Below are 23,837 nucleotides of genomic sequence, written 5' to 3' on the forward strand. Positions count from 1 at the left end.
GGGGGAAAACAGATGTGAGGGGAGAAGAGTGCTGGATAGATGCAAAGAAGCCACTGGTGGTCACAGGAGAACCAGAGTCTCAGTGATCCATGGCACAGGATGCTGTCCAGGCACTGTGGCAGTGCATGAACATTCAGCCTTGACAGGGCAGCTTCTCCAGTCAGAAAAATGCAGAAAACCAGCTTTGGGGACTGCAAACCCAGAGTGGAGCTATGGCAGAGCCCAGAGCACTCCCAGTCCCATAGCTGTGTGGCCTCCCCAGAGCTGGGCCTCCACAGCAGGGCCTGTCTGCAGAAGGGGCAGCAGTGGGGGTCTGGGGTTAAGAGGAACAAAACACACTGAGATGGCGGTTTCACTTCATGGAAATTTTATAAACACTTGCAGTAACCTAAGCTTGTACGTATCACAATGGCTCTGGGGCTGATGCTGAGGGGCTGCCATGCTGCACAGGGCAATCCTGCATTCCCAGCTGTCACTCCTGGGACATTGGCAGCAAGGACTGTGCTCACAGCTGCAGGAATTGGGCCCCACAGCCCCCCACCAGCACAACCAACATCCCCTACCACTCCAACTGCTGGTCCCCAGTGTTCAGCTGCACCCAGAGGTGCAGGAAAAATCAGCAAATATATACAAGTGACAAAGAACTTCAAAAGGACACAATGAGATAGTCTGCAAGAAGCTGCCTCCCCCCGGTGCTCACACTGTCAGACTGAAACCCAACCACCCTTGGATTCTCCCCACCCACGGAGCCTGGCTCTGGGGGTCTGTGCTGGGCAGTGGCCACAAGCAGGAGGAGGAGGATGTGAAAAGCCACTGCTCCTGCAGAATGTCGCCAACAGAGCCACCCACATCAGCAGAACCCAAGGAGCTTCCCAAACTGACAGGCTCGAGGGATCCCCAAACAGCAGCCAAAATCAAGAAAGACAGTTGGGAAATGCTGGCCTTTTGTGTGGGACCCACAGTCCTAACACCCCAACAGGGCCAGGGGTTGATGTGCTGCAGGCAGGTGGCCCCACTGCCACTGCCAGGCCAGTCAGAGCAGCTTGCTCCAGCTTCAGCTCCATCCTACCTGATCAGAGATCCCTGATCAGAACCACTGTGCATTGTCCTTGAGCCCCTGGTGAAGGGCTGCAGCAGGAAGGGCCCAGCACAGCCCCTGGTGCTGGCAGTGCATGTAGCACAGCCTTAACTGTCACAGCACAAGGCTGGTTTGGTTTTAAAGCCACGTACATGTGCCAGGCCTAAAGGATGGAGCAGCTGGGGCACTGCAGAAGCCAAGGTAGTGAGAGCACCATAGACATGACACACAGGAGTGCCAGTGTGTGCCATTCAGCAATAAGAAGCATGAGGTCACACAGAGGCAAAGCGCCAGGCAGGACACCGCATGTTCGAGGGATGGAGCACCCAGGAAGCAGCTGTAGGAATGTTTGGCCACTGTTTAGCAAATGCTCTCAGCACCTAAAGAAAACCATTCAAAAGGGGGGAGTCATCTTTGGGCAGGTGGAGGAAGCAGGGAAGCAGCTCTCTGCCATGCACAGCCCTGGAGCTGGGCTTTGGTGGCAGCTGAAGCAACAGACAAGCCAATACTGCTACAGAGCTCCAAGCCAGGGACACCTCCTGGGGCAATAGAGATCATCCAAGGGCCATGACTGAGGGACAGACTGGGCATCTTGTACTGAAAAGAATAAACAAGCAAACAAGAAACTGGGCAGTTCTTACAAAAACAATGGGTTTGACCCACAATCAGTGAGTTTCAGATCCTCAGCACCTCTGTGCTGGCCACCGCAATCACCCAGGATGGAGATTTCTTGGTGGGCCTGTGAGAAGTGGATCTGCTGGGAATGTGGCTCACACGGAAGAGGAGGCAGTGGAGGAAGAGGAGGAACACCTGCTGCCCCCTTCCTTCAGCTGCACCCTTGGAGGCTGCTGACCCAAGGGTGCTGCCTGAGAGCTGACCCCAGCCAAGGCCAAGGCCAAGCCATGTCTGTCAGTGTGGTGTCCAGGCCAGGGATGTCCAGAAGATGATGAGGAGACATCCCACAGAGCTGAGCATAGTGGTTCCCTCATCCCTGTCCAGCCTGCATTACCATGGGCAGCGTTACCAGGCACGGCTGTCCCACACACTGAAAATCCCCAAGTGAGGGACAGAAACACAAAGGAAGGGGCTTTTCAGGGCAAGGGGGGAGTGCAGTTGTTTTGCCCTTGCATCCAAACACAGGGACTCAGCCCTTGTGCTGTCTAAACACCCTATTCAAAGTGTGTTGCCTGAAACTGAGCAGGTGAACAGGCAGTCCATATCCCCCATCCCTGCCCATGCTGCCGTCACCTGCATGGGCACACACGGGCACTGTCACAGTCTGCAGAGAGGAGAGGAGGAAGGGCAGAGAACAGTTCAACACAGATGTGTGGGCAGGAGCTGCTCTCCATTGTGGTCTCCCTCTCCTAATTTCTTGAGCCACTTGTGGCTCGGAAATCATTGTCCAGTAAGATAGCTGCTCTCCAGGGCACTGGGGCTGGCAAGGCTCAGTTCTGATTCCTGGGTCACAAGCACAGAAAGTCTTCTGGGTCCAGATAGGCTGAGGTGAGCTTACAAAGCCTGGAAGAAGAAAAACAGCTCATGTTCTGTGCGGCAGTGCAAACCCTCCACTAATGCCAGAACCACCGGACTCCCACAACCCCAGAAATCCTGACTTTGTATTACATGTCTGCTTTCAGTGTATTGTTTGATTTGTTGCCATAAACGTACCTTTAGCCTCAGCTCTCATCACTTGGGATCCTGCCTTGTGGTGATGAAGAACTGTATAAAAGGAAGTAGAAGAATAGAGAAAATAAATGAGTGCAAGGAGCAAGCTCCAACTCAGCCGCACAAGCTCCTCGAGGCTGGGTAATGGGCAGGGAGAGGTCTGTTTTGCAATAGCACAAATGTTTTCCCTCTCAGTACCAGCAGCAGCAGTTCTCAGACTTACACGCAAACCTGCTCTCCCTTAGGCAGAGGTTGGCAGCTTTTCAGAGCAGGAAGCTGAGGCTTATTTGGGCAAATATTATCACAAATGGCACCTGCTCCACCTCAGTGAGCCCCCCTAACCTCCTACCTCCCTTCTGCACATCCCCTGTGCTGGACCAGCCATGCTCTCTCAGCAGCTGCTGGGACCTAACCAGCCCTCATCACCTCACCCATGACCTGATCTTCCCACAAAGCCTGAGTACAGCAGGCACTACACCATGCAGATCCTCACACATGGTAACAGGGATCCACAGGGATGTTTCTTATTTGTCAGATTTAACTTACCAAGTCTGTATCTGGATTCACATTTTATGCTTTGTGCTCTTTTGTTTAGTTTCAGCACTTTAGCTGTGCCTCATCTGCTGTTTATGAGTACGAGACAGGGCAGGCCTGAGACTGGGGCTGTCTGTGCTGGCTCTGCCCCAGAGGGAGCACCCTGTGCTGCAGGGCTGCTGCTATCCACGCGCCACCTTCCCTGTGCCAGCCTTACCTGCCTGTTCTTCGGGAAGCTGTCTCAAAGAACTTGGTCCTAGAGGCCACCCTGCAAAGAAAACAGGAGAAGTCGCTTTTCTGATTCGACCTGGCAATTGACTATTGAAATTTGCTAACGAGATCAGGGGAATGAGCTGCAGCATTGGCAGAACTGCAGCGATCACCTTCAATTGACAGTTCTTGTGCCAAGGCACAGCTGGGTTCTTTCTGCACTGGCTACACTCTCACATCACCTGCCAGTGCTTTGGCTGGGCTGCTTATAGAACCATGGAATCATGGAATCATCTGGGAATTTGAGTCGGGAAAGATCTCCGAGATTGTGGAGTCCAACCTTTGATCAAACACCACCACACCAACTAAAACATAGCACCGAGTGTCACATCCAGGCATTATTTCTGTGCTCTTGCCTATAATCCTGTGTGCACCAATCCCCTTTATGGTCTTTCCTTCAGTGTTTATGTGCTCCTGCCTGAGCTCAAGAAAGAAGTTCTGCCAAGCAGCTCTGACTGAGCTGGCACAGAGCTGACTTTCATGGCACCTTTTGTTTTCTTTTGGTTAATTCTCACTAAAGCCAGCAGGGTTTCTGACTCTTAAAATTGGAAAGAAATCTGAGGATGAGATGAAGCTGAACTCCATCAGTTTCCCTAGGAAGATCCAAGCTGAATCTTGTCCTGCCCCAGAAAGTGTCTCATTTGAGAGTTTTGCTGGGGACAGGCAGGGAGGGGCTCAGCTCCACCGACTCAGGAAAAGCAGGGAAGGGGATGGGACAAGGCTCAGCCCTGGGGCTGTGCTTGAGCAGCTGCAATGCTTTGTGTTTGCCTTTGCTGTGGCTCCACTCCCCTCGCTGGCCATGCCCTCTGCTCAGCTTTCCAAGTGACACTCAAACCTGCACTTGCACCAGTGCCAAGGGGACATCCACAGACTCCAGCCACTGAGCCCCCAGGTGTCCCCACCAGCACCATGTCCCCACCACGGTGTGCTGGCTTACACAGATGAGGGCATCTCCTCTGCTGTCCCTGCTATCAGATCTGGCCTCTGCTCCAGCTTTGGAGGGATTGGAGTCCGGCAGGGTGGATCTGGAGGTCTCACAGGGGGACGTGTTATCACGGGCTTATCACCATGGGAACGTGGCTTAGGGACACCATCACAGTCACCTGCAGGGATGGAGATGACAAACACTGAGCAGGAAGCTCTGGCAGAGGCCAGATATTTATGACGAGGCACTGAACAGGTTCATGGGTTTAGTTCTGTCCCTCTGCCTCAACACTCTATCACTAACAGGGGCTAATAGCCAGATGGAGGGACAAATTCCAGGGAAAGGAAGTTCCCTCACTACTTGCCCCAGAAAAGCCTTCCTGGCATTGGGAATAGGGGATGGAGCTGGACCTGCAAGGACAAACTCAATGTAGTTGCTGACTGTGAAGCTGAAACTTCCTGGGAATGACAACTGTTCTTAACAAAACCGTGTGCAGTGCTGCTCTGTGAAAGGGAGAGGAACAGCACAATCTGGTGATTCCTGTGGCTGAGCTTTCATCCTGGACAGTGACACTGCCTGTCCTCTCCTCAGCTGCTTTTCTTCCCCAAGATCCACCCAACCTTGCAATTTTTACCCTTCAAAGTCTTTAAGAGTCAAGTCAACACGGAATAAGTGTCAGTGTTTACCTGTGACCACACCTTAGGCTGTTCTGGTCTCCCAGCCCCTCCTGCTGAGCTACATCGAGAGGACTCAAGGGAAGAAGCCCAGCACCCACCCCAGGGAAGGCTGACTCAGGCACCTCAGGCTTCTTCTGCCTGGCTCTGGCCAGGCCCCTGGTGGCTGCATACTCACCCTCTCTGCCACAGATGCCTGGCCGGGGTGCTGGTCTCCTGGCCTGCAGTGTGGCAGTCCTCAGGACAGGGCTGGTGACCACCCCGTTGGCCGCTCTGCCAGCTGGCTTGGCCCCTCCATCCTGCAGCCTGTTCCCCAGCTTCCCTAGCTCAGGCTCAGTGCGTGGCTGGGGGCGGGTGTCAGCAGGAGGACGCCCCAGCTCGTCCCCCCCTGGCCGGGGCGCGGGCAGGCGGCTGCGGAGCAGGGGCTTGGGGGCCTCTGCACCACCACCATTGGGGGTCTGGCCCAGGTGCTCTGCTGTGGGGACAAGAGGACACAGAGCCCTGGGGTGAGTTGTGTGCCACACTCCATGTGCCACCAAAAGCCCACCCCTCCTGGCTGTGCTACAGACCCAAGAGCAGGAGCTGTGCTATGAACCTGACTGCACCCCGCAGTCTTGGGCAGTCCAAGGTGAATGGTTCTGCTCCCAGGTCGGGGAAGCATTGAAATGCAAGGCCAGCCCCAGCTCCATTAGCAGTCTGGGGGTTTTAAAGAGCAGTGTGAATCAATCATGTTTTGCCAGTGTCACAAAGTGCACTTTACACATAAACATCATCAGAGCTCTGAAAACTAATGCAGAAACATCTCTTTGGTGACTGTGGAATCAGGGCACAGTCTGCAGTGCCAATTAGAGCAAATCAGGTGCAGAAAGATGATTTTAAGCTGATGTGCCTTTTGCTGTTAAGCCAGCTGACTGTAAGGAAATGCTGAAGCCCTTATCATAATGTCACAGTAGAACTTGGCCTAGAAAATACCTTCACTGTGTCCTGAAAAAGCTCTTTGGAGTTCTTGCTCTGGATGTGGAACTGCCAGCAGCTGAGCCAGCTTGAGACCTCCTTGGGCCTCCTTCAGCACAGCCCTCCCTGGCTACCATCCCACCAGCACTCCATGCAGGTTTTTTTGCCTCTGTTGCCACAAAACCTCTCCTCTGGGCCTCTCCTGTGCCAAGAACCAGCATTAGTTTAGCTAATGGAAAACACAGCAGGTACCAGAAAAACCCAAATCCCACAAAGTCTGACTTGTGACATGATGCAACCAATGTATGAAGTGTTTTTGGCTTTCCTTTCTCTCTGAACAACCCTCACTTCCTCCTGTGTCCAGGACCTGGGAAGTGCAGCCCTGCTGCTGTTACCTCCTTTGCCCCTGGAAAGGTGTTACAGGAAGCAGGAGGGATGAGAGGCAGGAAAGGCATCAGGGAACAGCCAGACTGACCTCCGCTCTCCTCCACAGAGGCACCGAAGAAGACAGGTCTCTCCCTCAGGGGACGCTTGGAGATGGTGATGGGTTTGTGCCGCCGGGCAGCCACCCTGGGTGGGGGCACCGGGGGGGCTGTGGTGTCCTCTGGGGGGCCAGAGTAGATCTGTAAAGGGAGACATGTTCAGGTGACACAACACAAAGGGGCCGCTGCCTCACCTCCTGCTGCAGGTGCCTCCACCCAGCACAAAGGGGCATGGTGACACTGTCTCCACCATGGCACTGTCCCCACCACTGACACTGTTCCCACCACTGACACTGTCCCCACCACTGACACTGTCCCCATCACTGACACTGTCCCCACCACTGATGCTGTCCCCACCACTGACACTGTCCCAATAACAGACATTGTCCCCATCACAGACACTGTCCCCACCACTGACGCTGTCCCCACCACTGACACTGTCCCCATAACAGACATTGTCCCCATCACTGACACTGTCCCCACCACCAACACTGTCCCCATCACTGACACTGTTCCCACCACTGACACTGTCCCCGTGGCTCAGCAAGAAGATCACAAACACAAACCATTTGTAGAAGCAAATTCCCCTGGAGCAGATGAGGGAGGCTTTGAAGTTTTGGAGCAGACAGCTCCCGACCAAGATCAAGATTCCCATCATCAAAGAGATATAATCCCCAAAACACCCAAACCAGCCCTGCATTGTTTCACATCTAACACTAAAACCCTTCAGCTCTTGGCTTACAATGACGCGTTTGGCACCAGGAAATTACCTGGGATGAAATACTGGCATAAAAACAATGCTACTGAGAAGTTTTATCTCCTTTTCTCACTGGTCATGTGGCACCCATTTGGTTGGGATTAATTGAGAGGCTCTCATTTATGTCAGGGCTTTATTTAAGAGCTGAAAAAGAAATACATCTGAAGAACTGAAACACCATATCAAGGCCCAAAGCAGCTGCTCCTGTGTTCTTCCCAGGGATGTAACTGAAGTTTTATCAGGCTTTAAAGCCTCAGTTACTATGGGGAGGTGGCCTGAGCTGCTCAGCCCAGAGGCTGCACTGCCTGTCCTGGGAGATGTAGAGCTGGTCCCTTGCTGGCTCCAGCCCAGAGGAGGAGAGCTGTGCCAGCCCCACCGGCATGCTGGGTCACCACACCCTTGGGCCACACTTCGATATGGAAAAACAACTTTATTGCATCACCCAGAAAAATCTTAACATGAAGAAATGTAACATTCTGCTTTGATTAAGTACCTCATTTTGGTAATTCAAACCAAAAGTATATTCCTTCTTCTCCAGGCCAAAGAGCAGGGCTAGGAGACCAAAATGGGGGATGGAAGAGGAAAACATGCCCCTCGTTTTAACTCCTTGGTCCCAAGCGTGCCTGGGGAGGGCAGCCAGTGCCAGACAGCTCCCCACTCCCCAAGGTCAGGCTGCTCTGGCCCAGCCTGGGTTGGCTCTGGATAAATCCACGTGCCAGGACCAGGCTTTGCTCCTGACAGTCTGGCCCACTCAGCATGAGGAGAGAAGGAGCAACACAGTCATAGAATGAGTAAAGCTGGAAGGGCCCACAGTGGGTCGGTCATCTGGTCCACCTCCCTGCTCAAGGGGGTCTCCCTAAAGCAAATGATGCAGGATTGTGTCCAGACAGTTCTGGAATATCTTCAGTGAGGGAAGATTACACACCCATGCTGGGAAAAATCCCCCACACTCAGGGTTTGGTGTCACAGGGCGGGTGCTGGCTCGCTGCCTACTGGGCTCTGCCATGGGAAGGGGCAAGACATGTTCCCTCCTCCGAAACACAAGGTCTGGAGCACTCTCTTGCTGTGACATAGCAGCAATTGAATTAAAAGCAGCAGCTTGTGTATTATTAAGACAGCAAAGGATTGCCTGTAGGAGGGAAGTTTTTTGGAAATATCGACCTAATCCCTATATCCCGAGCAGAATCTAATCCGGCTTTTAAAAGAAACATTAAGCTCCCCATGGACACTTATACAGGTACCAAAGAATACTGTTTTCAACACCTGAAACCCAAGCTAAACCAACCAAAAATGACTTTGAAGAGGTGGGTGCAGGCTCTGATTTACTTCTAATTGAAAATCCAAATTAAATAACCTAAAGGTACAAAGATATTGACAGACCCTCATCTTAAGGAGGTTTGTACAAGGAAGAAGGTGTTTCCAGAACAATCAACCTATTTAATTTAACCACGGCATTGAAACATGAGCTGTGGAAACAGCAATTATCCACAAACACTTCATGAATAGTTACTTTATCCTCAGAGTCTTCACATTGCACCATATAACCCACATTCCCTCTTCCTCCAAGACTCATCTGATTTGTTTGCTCATGTGTGAGCTGAAGACACTCTCGGCTCCAACACTGAACTTAAAAACTCAATCCAATAAATGTGACTAACTTGGCCTTATTGCTGGAGAAATTAAAAGCAAGCAAAAGGACATCTGGCTTAATTAAAATTGTCCTCCCAGCTCTCAGAGGTGGCAGGGTGTGTTGATTCAGACTGTGCTGCAGGCTGTGAGGAGGGGGGGCACAGAGCCTCATCTCTGGAGCCAGCGTATGAGATCCCAGACACAAACCAGACACACTCTGTTTTTCTGTGGGAACTTACTACAAGCGTTCATAGAGACCTACAAAGGAATTGGCTGGTATTTCCATGAACTTCTGCTGTTCTCTGAGCTCCTTCATCCCATTTCAATCTTTGGCATCACAGCCAACTCCCACCCCCTCATCTGGTCCCACACCCCCATGTGGTCCCCACCTGGTTGCTCTGGCTCCACATCCCTGTTGCAAGAACCTTGCTGTTTCAGCTTTGGCTGCCTCTTCCCTTTCCAAAGGCAGCTTTGTCCCCACCGATGTGCTGCCCTGTATGCTGGGGGCTGCCCCAGCCCCCTTCCAGCAAACAGCATCCCTGAATAACCGGCTCCATGTGCTTCCTGCTTCTAAGGCACAAAAGAGGTTTGGACACTGTGCATTCTCCTGTGAAAAGCTGGAGGACCAAACTCACTCCCTGGAGCCCAGGGCTGTTACCAGGGCAGTAACCTGCTCACTGCTCAGGATCTGCTGCTCCAGCTTTCAATATTAACATCCAGCTCTTTTCATTCCCCAGCCACCTGACACCCCTGAGCCAGTGTCGGGTATCGCTGAGAGCAAGTGTGAACACAGACACAGTGGGATATTCTGCTCTCCAAAGACAGAACTCCACATGGCAAAGCTGCTGTCTGCACGTGCATCTTCAGCACCACCCCAGCAACCAGACCCTGGCTGGGCAATGGGCAATGCTCAGGCTGAAATATGAAATACCCAGTGCAGATCCATGGAAGGCAGATGAGACTGGAGGTTCTCCAGGACTCTTGGTCCTGTGAGAGCATGGCTCAGGTCCATGGGCAGCAGCCTCAGCTCCTCTGACTGCTCCACCCCAGACAGCAGCTCCCTCAGACTACTTCTCAGTCCAGGGAGCAGCTCCCTCAGACTCCCCACACCATCTCCACACTGTCCCTGTATTTGTATATGAATGCAACCACAGCTGAGTTACTTTCATCAACCATTCAACACTTGTCTGCTCTAGGTTTTTTCCACTAATTTAACACTTGTGCAGTATCTCACCTTGGACTGTGCCCATTAAAAAAATTTCTGCTCTGGCCTAGCTCCTGTCTAGCAAAGGAAAAAGAGTGACACCCTGTAATGCCCAGTCATACAACAGGTTTTTTTTTTTTTTTTCCAATAAAACTTCCCCTTATTTAAAAAGAAAAGGCAAAAACCGACTCACTGTTTCCTCTGGGACCAGATAACAGCAACATTGAGGAACACACCTGCTACTCTTTGCTTCCTCCTGAAGCCTTTCCGAGCAGCGTGTTACATAAAGCCAGCCCAAGGAGACTCCAGAAGGAGCCGGAGCGCTGCCGTGTTGCCACAGCAACAGTCGGCAGGAGCGGGCTGGAGCAGCCGGGGCTGCTCCGGTGCTGCCCCGTACCTTCCCAAAGTGCTCTATCAGGATCTCGACCACGATGTTTTGGAACTTGATGTTCATCATTGCTGCCACAGTGTCTTCCTGTGCTCTCATGAGGGTGGGCCCGAAGATCACCCCCATGTTTGACGGTGACATCAGGTTCTCCCGGCTGTGCTCGCAGACGCTGCAGAGAGCAGGAGAAGGAGGAAAAGAGTTTGGTTTGTTTTTTTCCAAACAGATCTTATTCCAAGAAAAAAACCCTCAAAACCCAGGATACACTAAGAATCAGTCATTCAGTTTTCTTCGTTGTGTTTCAGAATTTGTTTCCCAGCAGTGACAAACATGGCTCTAGCTCTGACACACACATTTGGCTGGGACAGATGCTGGAGAGAGCAAGGTGCTGACAGCATCTTTATTTGATCTCCTCTCACTCCCAGCTCCTCTTTAACTCTGCAATCAAAAGTTATCTGCACAACATATACACAAAAGGAATCATTTAAATCCTGTTTCCTTTTTATACAGAACTGACTTCTGGCTTTAATTTTCTCTCTCTCTGAAGAAAGAGAACCAAATATAGGGAGCATACTAGAATGGTGGCTTCCAATAATTTTCTGAGGGGTCATAATTTACAGCCCCTGCTCTCAGAGAGTATTCTCTTTTTTAAATAATTTCCTGCTCTGTGTGTGTCTGAAAGGGGATGGAAGGAGCAACCAGAAAGAGAAGCATCACTTCTTGCAGAGGACAGGAAGGATAGTCACCCCTGTTGTGCAATCCACATGGAAACTCCCAAGGGGACTATGGTGGGTAAAATTTTGCAGACCCGACCTCCCGAAAAAGCTTGTTCTGCTGATTCCATTGTTTTCCTTTCTTTGGTTTTAGAGCAAAACATTTGCTTACTTGACGAGGTGCTGGATGAGGAGTTCTAACATCTCCCTGTTCTTCTCAGGCAGTTTATAGACCAGTGCATGAATGGCTCCCAGCCTGTAATCCAGGTTCTCGGACTCTGGAAAGCAGGAACACAAAGAAGAGTTTGTACCCAAGACTTCCAAACTAAATACACCAGGGAAATATAAAGCCAAAGGAAACCTGTGGAAGCTATTTGCAGTGCAGCATGGAAGCAAAACGGAGCAGAAGGAAGTCAGATTTCACAGCAACAGGATGAACACTGTGAGAAACAGTATAAAGTGGAAAGAGGAAGAAATGGAGCTTGAAAGGGAGCCCAGGGACACACTCCAAAAGAGGCTGGGCATGGCCACCCTTGTTCCACACACTTGTCTCTGGGAGTCCTATCAGCCCAGAGAGCTCTGACACTGAACAACACCTAAAATATCCTGCAGCCAAAAAACCCGAGTCTTTGACCCAAAGAGGTCACCCTTAGAAGAATAAATAATCAGGAAACAATAAAATGCTCAGTGTGAAAAGAATGGTGTGGGGTTTGGGTGGCTGGGAAGCTCAATGGTGCAAGTTTCTGAGGGAGGGCAGGGAAAGGATAAATGCCCTGCCCACACCCAGCCACCATAGGCTTATCCAGCTCTGAAACTAATAAATCATGGGCTTGACCACCTTCAGCTAGTGGTGGAACATCTCCCTTTCCAAGAAAGAATGGGTCTTATTCATTCTCCAGAGAATAAAAAATGGGCACCCTTCCGGTCTCCTGGTGACTTCTGGAGGCACAGTGGGATGAGGGATGCTCTAATGCCACACATTTCCAAATGCCAGCACTCCCATGCTGAGGGTGATGACCAGCTCCCTGCATCCCTGTCTCCCTAACAGGGCACTGGCTCACAGCTGTCACAGCTTATCTGCAATGGCCACAACAAGGGGACAGCCTTAGGACAGGCTGGCTCAGCACAGGTGAAGCCCTGGCACCACACCTGTGCTTCATGGCTGACGTCTGTTATTCCCAACTGTGACTCAATCCCAACAGTTACAGCAGAGAAATGTCTTCCATGTACTGGCAGGCACTCTGTTTTCAACATCCCTGGACAAATTCCACAACCTGAAGAGAACACCTACTTATCTGAGTGGCAACAGCACATCCCATTCCCTCACATGTTTTAAAACAAATGTATCAATACTAGGGGGAAACAATTCTTGCTGCAGCTCCAAGTGAGTAACATCCTCCGGCTCTCCAGAGCCCTGGAGAGCAAAGACCTTGTCTCCTGAAAGAAGAGCATGGCAGCAGCAAAGGAGGGAAGGGAACATCCAGCACTACATCCCCTGCACAGAAAAGCACTTGGAGGAGAGAGCCACTGCTCTTTCTACAGGTGAAGTGGTCAGACACCATGGAGCTGGGCTGGCAGAGTTCTGCCAAGTGATTTCGAGGAGAGCAGGGTCAGGGACCATCAGTGGGGAAGCTGTGGGACTTACTGGCAGCCAGGACCAGCTCTTTGTGGAGCTTGTACGTCATGACGGGTTCAGAGAGGTTCCTGCAACAACCAGAAAGAAAACTGAGCTCTGCAGGGCATTGTGACCCACTCATGACTCATCTTGGACCAATAGGTTAATTGGCTCATCCCTCAGTGCCACCAAGTCCCAGTGGCATTTCCCTCTGCCGTCAATATCAGGGAAACAGCCCTCCCCATGGGATTGCGGGGTTCTGCAACACCCATATTTAGCATTCCTCTTCCCAAAGCCTTTGACACTTTGCCCTTTTCAAAGGCCAGATGTGAATATCTGGCAGCTTATTTCCCCTTTCATCTGGATCAGCCCCAGTCTCCTTTGCCTCCTTGGGGCAGGTGTGACCTCCAGTGGTACCTGAGATAGAACTTCAGTGAGCTGGTAATGGTCTTGATGTCCCAATCCCCACTCTGAAGATCCACATCCCCAGGGCATTTTGGATCTGGAAGAAGGATGAAAATGTTTAAAGTTAATTTAGAGGTTGCTAATAAACAGTCTGCTTGGGGTGGGGGTTTCCCCTCAAGACACAGAAAGCCAGAGCAGCATGCAAAGTGAGCTCCTGATTCCCATGCCTGGGAAAAGCAGAAAAAGAGCACCAGTGTCAGTATTTTGGAGAGGCGGGGGAGTGGTGCTAATGAGAGACAAAGAGGGAAGCAAAAGGTAAAATTTAAGCAGTGCTGAGAAGTCACTGAGAGCATATTCTCTATAGTTTATTTTTTTCCCAGGGCTGGCAGAAACAACACATTTCAACATGTCCAAGACAAGCTTTCTGACATCCAAAGTAATCTGAATGCCAGCTCCAATCCCTCATTTGCAGCTACTCCCCTGAAGGCTGTTCTGGAAGCATTCCCTCTTGCTGCACTGAGAGCAGGGATCTTAGGGAAGGCACAGCAGCGTAGAAGTACAATTTTCTCCTGCCTTCCCCCTCGATAAACCACATCATCTCTGTGGTGCCACAAAGTGAAGGATGGAGCTGTTGAATGGGGGGAAGCTGAACCAAAGAAATAAACAGCAGGATTTATTTTTGAAAATAAATAGGATTAGAGATTAAAAAAAAAAAAAAAAAAAAAGAATTAATCTATCTCCTTCAGGTAGTAAAAGATGAAATCCTGCTGCAGCAGTTATTTCTGTGTTGTTGGACTTTTCATTGTGCTTTTATATGCAGTGGGGTGGCAAGTGGTTACCCAGACCCATGCAGATAAACAAAACAAAAAGCCACTCACTGGTGGGATTCAGAGGAGAAAACCACAGAGCTGCTCACGGGGAGGGTGAGAATCAAGCAGCAATAGAAACTGAGGCTCAGCAATGAATCATAAGCCAGCGGAGCTGGGCAGATGCCCAAAGTCATGGCTCTGCCAGAACAGGGCATAGCCAGACACCAGAACAAACCAGGGTTTTAATAAACAACATCCAGAGTAGAAGCAATAGGAAACAGCCAAAGCCTTTGAGTGCTGCATTAATATCAGATGTCTGAGCTGCTGTGAGCCTGAGACAGGCAGTCAGTGAGGTGAATGCAATCCCTGCCCTGTGCTCCAGCCCCAGGCAGGGATGGGGAGAATGGTTTGACCTTGTGCAGGTGGGGATTGACCCCAGAGGTCCCCTGAGAGGCTGGCAGGTGACCATGAGGTGAGTGTATGGTGGCCTCAGCCCAGAAGGGCCTGTCCCTGCACACAAAGCAGTGCTGCTGAGCCCCACAACCTGCCAAGGTTGTAAACACTGTCCCCAGTTGCCAAGGTTGTATGACAGACAGATCCAGCTACAGGAAGGCTCGCGGCAGGAATGCATCAATTGACTTCTCAACATGTACATTGGTTCCTTTTTGTACACACTGCACACAGCGAGGTGTCCCCATCCTTCCAGAGAAAACCCTTACACTAGGGTGGAGGGCTCCCTGCAAAGGCCACCTTCCCAGTCCAGCTCATCGTGTTATAGCAGGAAAGAAGGGGAAGATGAGTCTCAGAGGGGTCACAGGGACCAAAACCCATGCTGGATGCTAGAACATCACTGCTGTTCTCACTATGGAACCCGATCCTCTCTGTCCCTCACAAACAATTCAAGAATAGGACAGTGTAGTTGCAAAGAATGATTAATTCTTACCAAAAAAGGCATTCAGTAACTTCTGCACCTGGATATTGCTGCCAACAGTCCGGTACACGCCCTCCGTAGTGATTCCTACAAAGACAAAGCCAAGAGCCTTAGCCGAGGTTTCCCGCTGGTGGTCCAAAAGCCCCATCTAGTGGAATTGTTTTCCTGCTGCTGGGCTCTGTCCCACACCCAGGTTTCTGTCCTATATCCTGGTCTTGTCCCACACTCCGGGCTCTGTCCCATACCCCAGGCCCTGTCCCATACCCCAGGCCCTGTCCCATACCCCAGGACCTGTCCCACTGCCTGGGCTCTGCGGGCCGGGGCTCTGCTCACCTCAGCAGCAGAGGCCACCAGCACCACCGTGGTCACCATGTCATGGTCAGGTGAGCACAGCCAGGGTGTGGGACACACCAGCCCAGGCACCCCATTTCTGTGGGGTGATGCTTAATTACGGATTTGCTCAAACCCCCACAGAAGGCAAACACAGTGAAGCAGAATCTGAAAACACTGCCCGCTACTGTGACAGGCAGAATCACTGTCTCTCCTAGCTCTGCAAGCAGGGTCTTTGTGCCACTGCTGCTCCCCACTCCAGAGGGTCGTGGCTGCCACAGCCCCAGCAGCCTGGAGCTGAATCCAGGCCCCTGTCCCACACTGGTGAGGTTCACTGGTGCAGGCTGGATGGTAGGTGACAGCCCAGAGGATGAGCTGACACCCTTCCACCTGCTTCTGCTGCTTCACAGACAGGGGCTGAAGCAGCCTGTGGCCACCCCTCGGCCCTGCTGCCAGAGCTGTTCTCATGCCCAACAGTGGGTGTGCTCAGAGCCAAAACTGAGAAAACCATGAGTAAAAACAGCATAAAGGTGGAAGTTCAAGCCCAACTGACTTGGTACAACCTTCCAAACCAGGTGGGATTTCCAAAGAACATGTATTTAACTGAAGAACACACATTCCTCAGCTAAAAGCTGACGTCTGTGTCAGTGGCTAACACTGCAGGAACTACAGTGAAACTCAAGGCCATGGGAAGCACAGACAGGCCGGGTGAGCTCCTCACCTTTGGTCTCCACTGCATTGATGCACTTCCGAACAAACTTGAAGCCCACCTCATTCAGCTCCACTGTTTTGGACAAGGAAGTCGTGTTAGCTGTCTGAGCACTCCTGGAGACCCCTGAGACCTCCCCAGCCCCCCCCAAAAGCCCCAGCTCTTCTCAGCATCCAGAATTGCAGTGCCCCAGCACACAGAGTGTTCACACCTGCACCCACATCCCCCCCCCCCCCGCCTCAGGAAACACCTGAGCATTCTGGACATCCTGACAAGGAGTTATTAGTTCCATACGTTCTCCCATTTGTCCTTAAATTTCTTTCCAGTTGCAGCACTGCTCCCTGCCCCCTCTCTGTCTTTAATAATAACAGTGTAAATTGGTGTTTAATAGTAATAATAGTGTAAATTATTTGGATTGTATCTGATAAAGACTTGAATAATCACTTCCAGAGAAAAATCTGTAGTTAAAGCTCTTCCTCATCATGGCACTGTGTAATTTCTACTTATCTACATCACTAGGATTAAAAAGCAAAACCAACCCAGCTTGATGTGCTGAGAAAAGCTGAGCGCAGGGCTCGCTCCACTGAGCTGAATAATCCTATGGGATCCCTGCATTTTCAGCAGGTTGTTTATACTGATTCTGCCTGCTCTCAGCAACAGCAACACCAAGCTCAGACACCTCTTAGCCCTACCCCAGGAATAAGCACAGACCCACCTGGTGCTTTACACTGAGGGCTATGATACTGCTGGAATTCTTACCAGCTCTAATCTATGACAAATAGAGAGTGTTTGTTCAGTGAAACCCTAATTCACATTCCTCCCAGCGTGTGATGTGAACACGGCCACACAGAGGTTTGTGCTCATGCTTCTGGGAATGCTCCCCTTGTGCTCATTAGAGCCAGCTAATTACAGTGCTGATGAAGTGAGCTCTGAGACAGAATGCAGGTTTCACCCAGCTAACAGAGCCCCAGAGGAATTCCAGGGCTCTGCAGGGTGCACTCCACTACTGAGAGGGGGACACAGGATTTGGTGATGGGTAGGAGATCTAGGGAACTCAGTGCCACCTCTATTGCCCTATTACAACCTTTTTTAAGGGACACATCCTCAGAATCTCACACTGGGGTTTGGAGGTGCAAATTGAACCTCACATCCCACTACTGCTGGTTAAATAAAAACTGCTCACTGCAGTTTTGTGCAACTTGTTCTTATCTGGGCTCAGTGCCATACACTGTGGTACACGAACAGAAGTGACACTGCTGTCACGGAACAGGGACAGTGCTACTCAGCAGGAATTGAGAATGAGTGTATCTGCAAGGAAAATCCTGCCTGGCCTCGAGGCTGTGAGAGCCCAAAGAACAGCAACAGACGTGACTCACTTTCTTCCTGCTTCGTGATGGGACTGTGATAAATCTGAAAAAGGGGAGGGAATGGGGGAGGGAGAAGCAAAAACATCATCAGCATAATTTGGTATTTATTTCAGCATCCCACAAATCACCCCTGGATCACCTACAGGCAATCACAGCCAAAAAGACAATGTCCCATAGAGATCTCATTTTATAATTAGGCATGAACCCATTATCTGCACAATCATGGATTTTCTGCTGCCTCCCTGTACTTCAGTGGGGCACCTATTGCTAGGGAAATTCTCTGTCCTGTAGGGAAACCACAGGACTCTGAGCTTTGCTCAGACTGAAGGAAGGGAACACCAGTAGGCACAGAAAGGTGGGAGAACACAGGTGTGGGATGGACAGTGACAGGTCTGAAGAGGTGGCTAAAAGCAGGGACAGGCAAAACATCATTTCCAGCCAGTAGTGAGGAGCAAGAATGGGACCGAACCAGCTCCGGAAAGGTCGGTTTTGCGAAAGCCTGGCACAGCAAGGGAACATCCCGAGATTTAAGGGGGAAACCCAAAATCCCCAGCGGGAGCTGAGGGAACAGCATGGAGCCCGTGGTGATCGTGCAGCACTGATCCCGAGCAGCACCCGCCGGCAGAGGACACTGCTCGGCAGCGCATTCCAGCTGGGAACAGCTCCAGGAACACTCACCGGCTCCTTCCCGTCCATGGCCTCCATCCACAGCCTTCGGTTGGCTTCTGAGAGCGCCTGCAGCGTGATGGTCCCGGACCTACGCAGAATTCCCCCAGGGACAGGCGAGGAAAGGAAAAAACGTTGTTTTTAACAGACAGCACAGAGGGATTTGCTGCAGGCCCGTGCAGCAAAAGCCTCTCACCTTTCATTAGTTTCAATGTCAAAACAAAACCTTTTGTCTATGGAGTCAGTCTTCCTCCTTACGCAGGATTTCAGGGTCAGGTCCAAGGTGCCCTAGGAGGGAACATGAAAGCCAAGGTGAGAGGACAGAAACATGGGAGATTTTGGGCTCCTCAGGCTCCTCAGCTGCAGCCCAGCCCAGCACTGCCCATGATGCCTTGTCCTGATATTCCCATGGCATTGGTACCAGGAGCACAAGTGTTACCCCCTCCATCATCACAGATTTAAGAGGCTCTGAGTTCCAGGCTTGCTCTCAGCCAAAGAATCTTCTGGACTCAACAGCACTACCCCACACAGCAGCACTCTGCCCCTACAGTGCTGGAACACTGCTCCAACTAACTCAGCAAGGCACTCCCTGGTGTCTGAGGCCATGACCATGCTCACTCATGCTCTAACACAGCTAGGTCCTTATTTTTATCAGGGCTGGTCATCAGTACCAATTATCCACACCACCAATGATCCCAATGGCTTTACATAAACACTGTGTGGCAAGGGGATGTACATTTCCTCACCCCAGACAGAGCAGATGTGCTCTGGAGAGGCTCAGCTCTGATCCTTGGTGTTCATGTTCCTTAGCTCTGCAAGAGTTCATACTTTGATTGTGGGTCTGTGGCCAGCAGTGACCTGATGGTGCAGGCCACTAGACTGCCAGTGTTTGGGAAAGGCACCAAGTTTTCCAAGCCCTCACCTGCAGTAATGGGCCTTAGTAGACATGCTTAAGGCATAAATGACAACAAATCTCTCCATACAATAATTTGGATATTTCTTTGCCCTGCTCTCTGCCAAGGGGTTGCAAAACATCTCTTTTATTTTCCTGCTGCAGTGTGGGGAGCCCTGCCAAAACCAGACCATGAGCTCACACACTGGAGCACACACGCCTGGCTGGGAAGGCCCCGGGGACCTGTTCCATGGCAGAGGAGGGTGGGGGGACTCAGCTGGAGGCACTGGCCATGCTCCATCCTCCCACCCCTCCCCTGTCACGAGGAGGGACTGAGGGAACTCCCAGACTCGGGTAAAACAAAGCACTTTGTGAAAGAAGTTGTTATCCAAATTGCTGCCTCAGTGCAGTTTGGAGCTGCACTGTTGCCCTCTCCTCTCCCCACACTGCCCCAGTCCCAGAAGCAATGTTGAGAGCAGAAATCAAACCACAAACCAGTGCTGTGAGCACATGCTGAAGCAAGGAAATGCTGCCTTTCAAAACAGTAACTCCTGTAGTAACTTGAGTCATTCAGGGACTTCAGTGGCTGCCACTTGTGGCTGCCACAGTTCTTGTGGCTCCCATCCCCTGTGCATGGGGAAGGATCAACCTCAGCTGGTCCAGAGAGGCACAAGTTTCATCCCAGATCAAACTCGTGGCCCAGCACTGTCTAGAATCTCTCATGTCACACAACCACATCTGCTGCCAAACCCTGCAGGGCCTGGGCTCCCAGGGACACAGTGGAGTGAGACCTCTCCTCATGGGGGTGGCTCTTCCAGGTGACACCAAACTGCCCTGTGTGGGCAGGCAGGGGACAGAGCCCACCCCTCTGCTCTGTGGCACCTGCAGGGTCAGCTGTCATGGGAAGGAAGGCCATACATGGGTATGGGTGGTTGGGCCAGTGTTTGCAGATATCCAACTCACCTGCTTAGCTCCAGGCTTCTGGTCTATGGGTGTCATCCGTAAGGTTTTTGCCTCTTTTTCATACTGGCAGTAATACTTCACCCAGGAGATACCCAGTGCCCCTGCAGAACACATGAGACAATCAGGGACAGGGCTGCAGCTGGATGCAGCCAGCAAGACATGGTCAGTGTTGCCCATATGTCCTCCCTTCTCTGGTGACAGATACTGAAAGCACCCCAGGGGACATCTCCCTTGCAGGTGTCTCCATGGGCAAGAGGCAGGGGGAGAGGAGGAGGAGAGGAGGAAGAGGAGAAAAAGGGGAGGAGATGAAGAGAGAAGCAGGAGGAGAGGTGGAGCAGGAGGAGGGGAGGAGGAGAGAGGGAGGGAAGGAGAGGAGCACAGGGCAGCAGCTGCCTCCAGCACCCTTCCAACTCACTGCTGGTGAAAGGGCGTTTGTGGGACTCTGACCACAAGCCAGGCTGGTTTGGCCAAGCCCAGCCAAGACCTACACTGACAGGATCCTACATGTCCTGAACGTCTCTTTCACAAACCCCACTACTTTTTCCTGTGGGTGAAAACTCAATAATAAAGACAACAGCAGCTTTAAAGTATGCTGAAGTTCTTATTTCTGGATTAATTGCCACTTTTCTCTGTTTTCTTACCTGAACGCCTTTATAGGAAATAATTCAACTGGTATTTTTTTCTTTAATTTGTTTTTAAGTTGCAGTGGTCAGGAAGAACAACTTTCCATACTTGATTTACAGGGAAGCATAAATAGAGGCAGCAAATAGCCACATTTGGGGTCTAAAATTACTATGTGCTTTCTTTTAAAAGCAAGATAAACAGACATACAAATATAGGTATAAATAAATTTCTATATAGGATTAAGAATGAATGCTTGCAAAGTTGTCTGTAGCCTCAGAAGTCACAGTTTTCCACAGACTTATGTCCCCTGAGCATTCCTGCTGCGTGGCCATGGAGAGCTGCAGCCAAGGTTTGGAAACGGATGTATTTGGTCTGATTTGATTCTGCTCAGAATTACAAGTTTCACTCTCAGCAGCTTAACTCAGAACTGGTTCCACCTTGGCTGTGCTCAGCTGCCCGCTGAGGCTGCCAGAGGGAGGCTGGGCAGGACACCAGATTCATCCTGGTAAAACACAGCCAAGGCAGAGCCTGCCAGAGCTCCAGGCTCTGGAGCCATAAATCCCATCTCATCGGAGCACAGGGCAATTAGCCCTGTGCTGTCACAGATATGTCACTTGGACAAAGCTCTGTGCCAGTGCTGACAAAGCTGCTGGTGCTTCCCAGGCACTGCAGACACTGGAAGAAGGTGACACCCTGGGCATGCTGTGCCCTGGCAGCTGTGAAACCCAGTGCAGCCAGGCTGGCCTGGGCACAGGAGCTGAATACAGCTGGGTTATGTCAGGGCAGCCCAGGCCTGCACATTCACTATTGCATCCAGGTGCATCCCAAAGCCATTACATTTCTCCTGAGTGTACAGGTAGCCCTCGATGGTTGGCTGCCCAGGCAGTTTGCAGGTTAGGGGTGCTTCCTTCATCCTCTTCTTCAGATCTTCCAGCTCCTCCCGTGTGCTGGAGAAGTGATTCCTTGTCTGGTAACAGAAAACAAACAGAAGCATATTTGAACATGAGCAAAAAGTGAGCTGCAGGTTATTTATTCCTGGATAAATCTGAGGTGCTGTAGCAGAAATTAATTGGTTCCCAAGGTAGAAAACATGGAAACCACTCCACAAATCCACAAGGAAACTAGCTATAAGAACCACTAAGCTCTAATGGATGACTGAAGAGACACATAATGTGCATAGATGGTGCTGGAGTGCCACAGCTGGGAAGCCACTTGTTCCCTTAAATAAGGAACTTCAGCACATTTCAAGGCTGGCTGAAGCAGAGACAGCACCAGAGCTCCCATTCACACCATTGCTTGGGTAACAGGTATATTCTCCTCCCAAAGGTGTTCATTCCCAAAGGATCAAGCTACATTGCATAGCATGAAAGAGTCACATCAATAGGACGTACAAAATCCAGGCATTTTGATGGAATACTACTTGGATCAATTAATGAGCCAGCAGCAAAACCATCTTGGCTCAGATTTATGGCTGTCATTCCACAGAAATGAAGGCCAGTCAGGAAAGACTGAGGATAAAGAAAACAGGACTCAGATATTCTATCCCATGAAGACACTTGGTCAACAGGGGAGCTTACCAAAGCATGTAGCAAGCCTGTAGGAAGGCAGTATCATTAAGACCAAGGTTAGAGACCTTCTTAGAGTATACAATTTTAATCTTGTGAAACTGAAAGAAAATCTCAGGGTTGTTTATGCACCAGGTTAAGTGATGCAACTGCAGTAGCCCCTTCCAGAGAAAACAATTTCATAGACCTGTAAACTGTCCCATGCAGGAAAGGGGAAAACCCATGTGAACTGAGAAGGAAATAACGGCAGCAATGCAAACATGGTCAGACTGCTTGGGTGGAAAGACCTTGCCATCAGAGGTGTGTAAATCCAAATGAGAACAGAAGTCACAGAGAAAAGTCCTTCAGATGGACAGGGACTCACATTCTGCAGGCTGAGCTGGAGTTGCTGCTTGTATGGAAGGAAATCCTGCGTCAGCTCCACTGTCAGGTTGTTGTAAGTGAAGAGGCTGTGGAGAAATGCCAGCACCTGCAATGGAGGGAAAGGACACACTGAACTTTATAATGGAAGGAAAGATGGACAGAGTGTGAAGTTTCAGAGATTACATATACATTACATATACAACTATTTTTTCCTCACAACTTTGGAATGCCAACCTTGGTACGGCTTATCCACCACAGTGTCCTTAAAGCCCAAGCTACCACCCTCACATCTGTCTGAATAAAACACCCAGAACAAAAGACCCTGCAGGGAGACTCAAAGCAGATCTGCAGAGTGCTCATCCACAAGATCCACAGGATGCAGCTGGCACTGAGGCAGAGCCACCACCCAGGGCAGGGTCCCTGCCCTCAGCCACAGTCTGGGATCCCTGCAGGCTAGGCTGGGACAGGTGAGCAGGGCAGGTAACACCTCTGTCCCTCTGCAGACAGATAGCACTTACCAAACCCGGGGGGGCAAGATAAGCCATAACAAGACCTGTAGCTCTGTACAGTGTCCAACCTGTTCCTCAGCATCCACAGACAGCCAGAAGAAGCAGGGCTGGGGCTCCAGCAAGCACCACTAAGGCTATCAAGCTGCAGCAAGCCAAGGGTGTAGGGTTAAGTCCTGCCCCACAAGACCTAATCCAACCTGGCAAGTCATCCCTTCCTGCCATTACCAGCATATCTGAGCATCAGCCAATGAGACTGAGAGAAAAGGAAGCTCCTACCGGCTCCACAATACTGAATTTCTTGCTTTCTTGTACTTCCTGGATCTGGTACACATACTCGAGGGAGGACTCAAAGAAATTGTGTCTCTCTTTGTCCACCTGAAGGTCGGCCTAGAAGAAAGAGGGAAAGATGGAAAAAAAAATACATCACATGTAGTTTGAAAATATTTGACTTGCTTTTGTCTGTCAGCCCACACTTAGCTCTGTCCTCACTTAAAAACTTGCCTGGTGTCCAGCCCAGCTGTGAACTGGAACACTGAATACTCTTCTAAGTCTGCCCATTTCTGGCTCCCTTTCATTCAAGGATCCGAAACCTCGTCTCACTCTGCAAGGACAAGGCTTTCCCAAAGCTAATTTATTATTTTAGCACAAATCTCTTCTCCAGCTCTTCTCCTGACAAGGCCACCATCACCACGCTCTTGCTTGACTCCATCTGTGTCCCAGAACCAGCAATTCTGGAGCTGCAGCAGTGGCAGGAGCACACAATGCTCCCAGAGCTCACACAAAGTCTGCCTTGCAGAGATGCTTGTAGGTTGATCCAAC

The 23,837-nt window shown here is 50.8% G+C and overlaps 1 protein-coding gene across 1 annotated transcript in view; it reads right to left on the reverse strand.

Annotated features, from left to right (window-relative positions):
- Positions 1 to 386: 386 nt before the first annotated feature.
- LOC310923096 (oligophrenin-1-like) overlaps positions 387 to 23,837 on the reverse strand; it is a 50,661-nt gene continuing 27,210 nt past the window's right edge. Inside the window, exons 6-24 of the mRNA XM_083884187.1 lie at positions 23,295 to 23,405; positions 22,511 to 22,615; positions 21,419 to 21,548; positions 19,958 to 20,058; positions 18,299 to 18,390; positions 18,115 to 18,193; positions 17,446 to 17,479; positions 16,082 to 16,144; positions 15,043 to 15,117; positions 13,303 to 13,387; positions 12,916 to 12,974; positions 11,443 to 11,548; positions 10,570 to 10,729; positions 6,576 to 6,723; positions 5,325 to 5,621; positions 4,485 to 4,650; positions 3,495 to 3,545; positions 2,747 to 2,797; positions 387 to 2,596 (exon numbers count right to left, since the gene is read on the reverse strand). Coding sequence (XP_083740313.1) covers positions 2,755 to 2,797; positions 3,495 to 3,545; positions 4,485 to 4,650; positions 5,325 to 5,621; positions 6,576 to 6,723; positions 10,570 to 10,729; positions 11,443 to 11,548; positions 12,916 to 12,974; positions 13,303 to 13,387; positions 15,043 to 15,117; positions 16,082 to 16,144; positions 17,446 to 17,479; positions 18,115 to 18,193; positions 18,299 to 18,390; positions 19,958 to 20,058; positions 21,419 to 21,548; positions 22,511 to 22,615; positions 23,295 to 23,405 — 1,905 coding nt within the window. The 3' untranslated portion in view covers positions 387 to 2,596; positions 2,747 to 2,754. The remainder of the gene's footprint in view (positions 2,597 to 2,746; positions 2,798 to 3,494; positions 3,546 to 4,484; positions 4,651 to 5,324; positions 5,622 to 6,575; positions 6,724 to 10,569; positions 10,730 to 11,442; positions 11,549 to 12,915; positions 12,975 to 13,302; positions 13,388 to 15,042; positions 15,118 to 16,081; positions 16,145 to 17,445; positions 17,480 to 18,114; positions 18,194 to 18,298; positions 18,391 to 19,957; positions 20,059 to 21,418; positions 21,549 to 22,510; positions 22,616 to 23,294; positions 23,406 to 23,837) is intronic.

Source organism: Zosterops lateralis, assembly GCF_965231275.1.
Source record: "Zosterops lateralis genome assembly, chromosome: Z".
NCBI lineage: Eukaryota > Metazoa > Chordata > Aves > Passeriformes > Zosteropidae > Zosterops > Zosterops lateralis.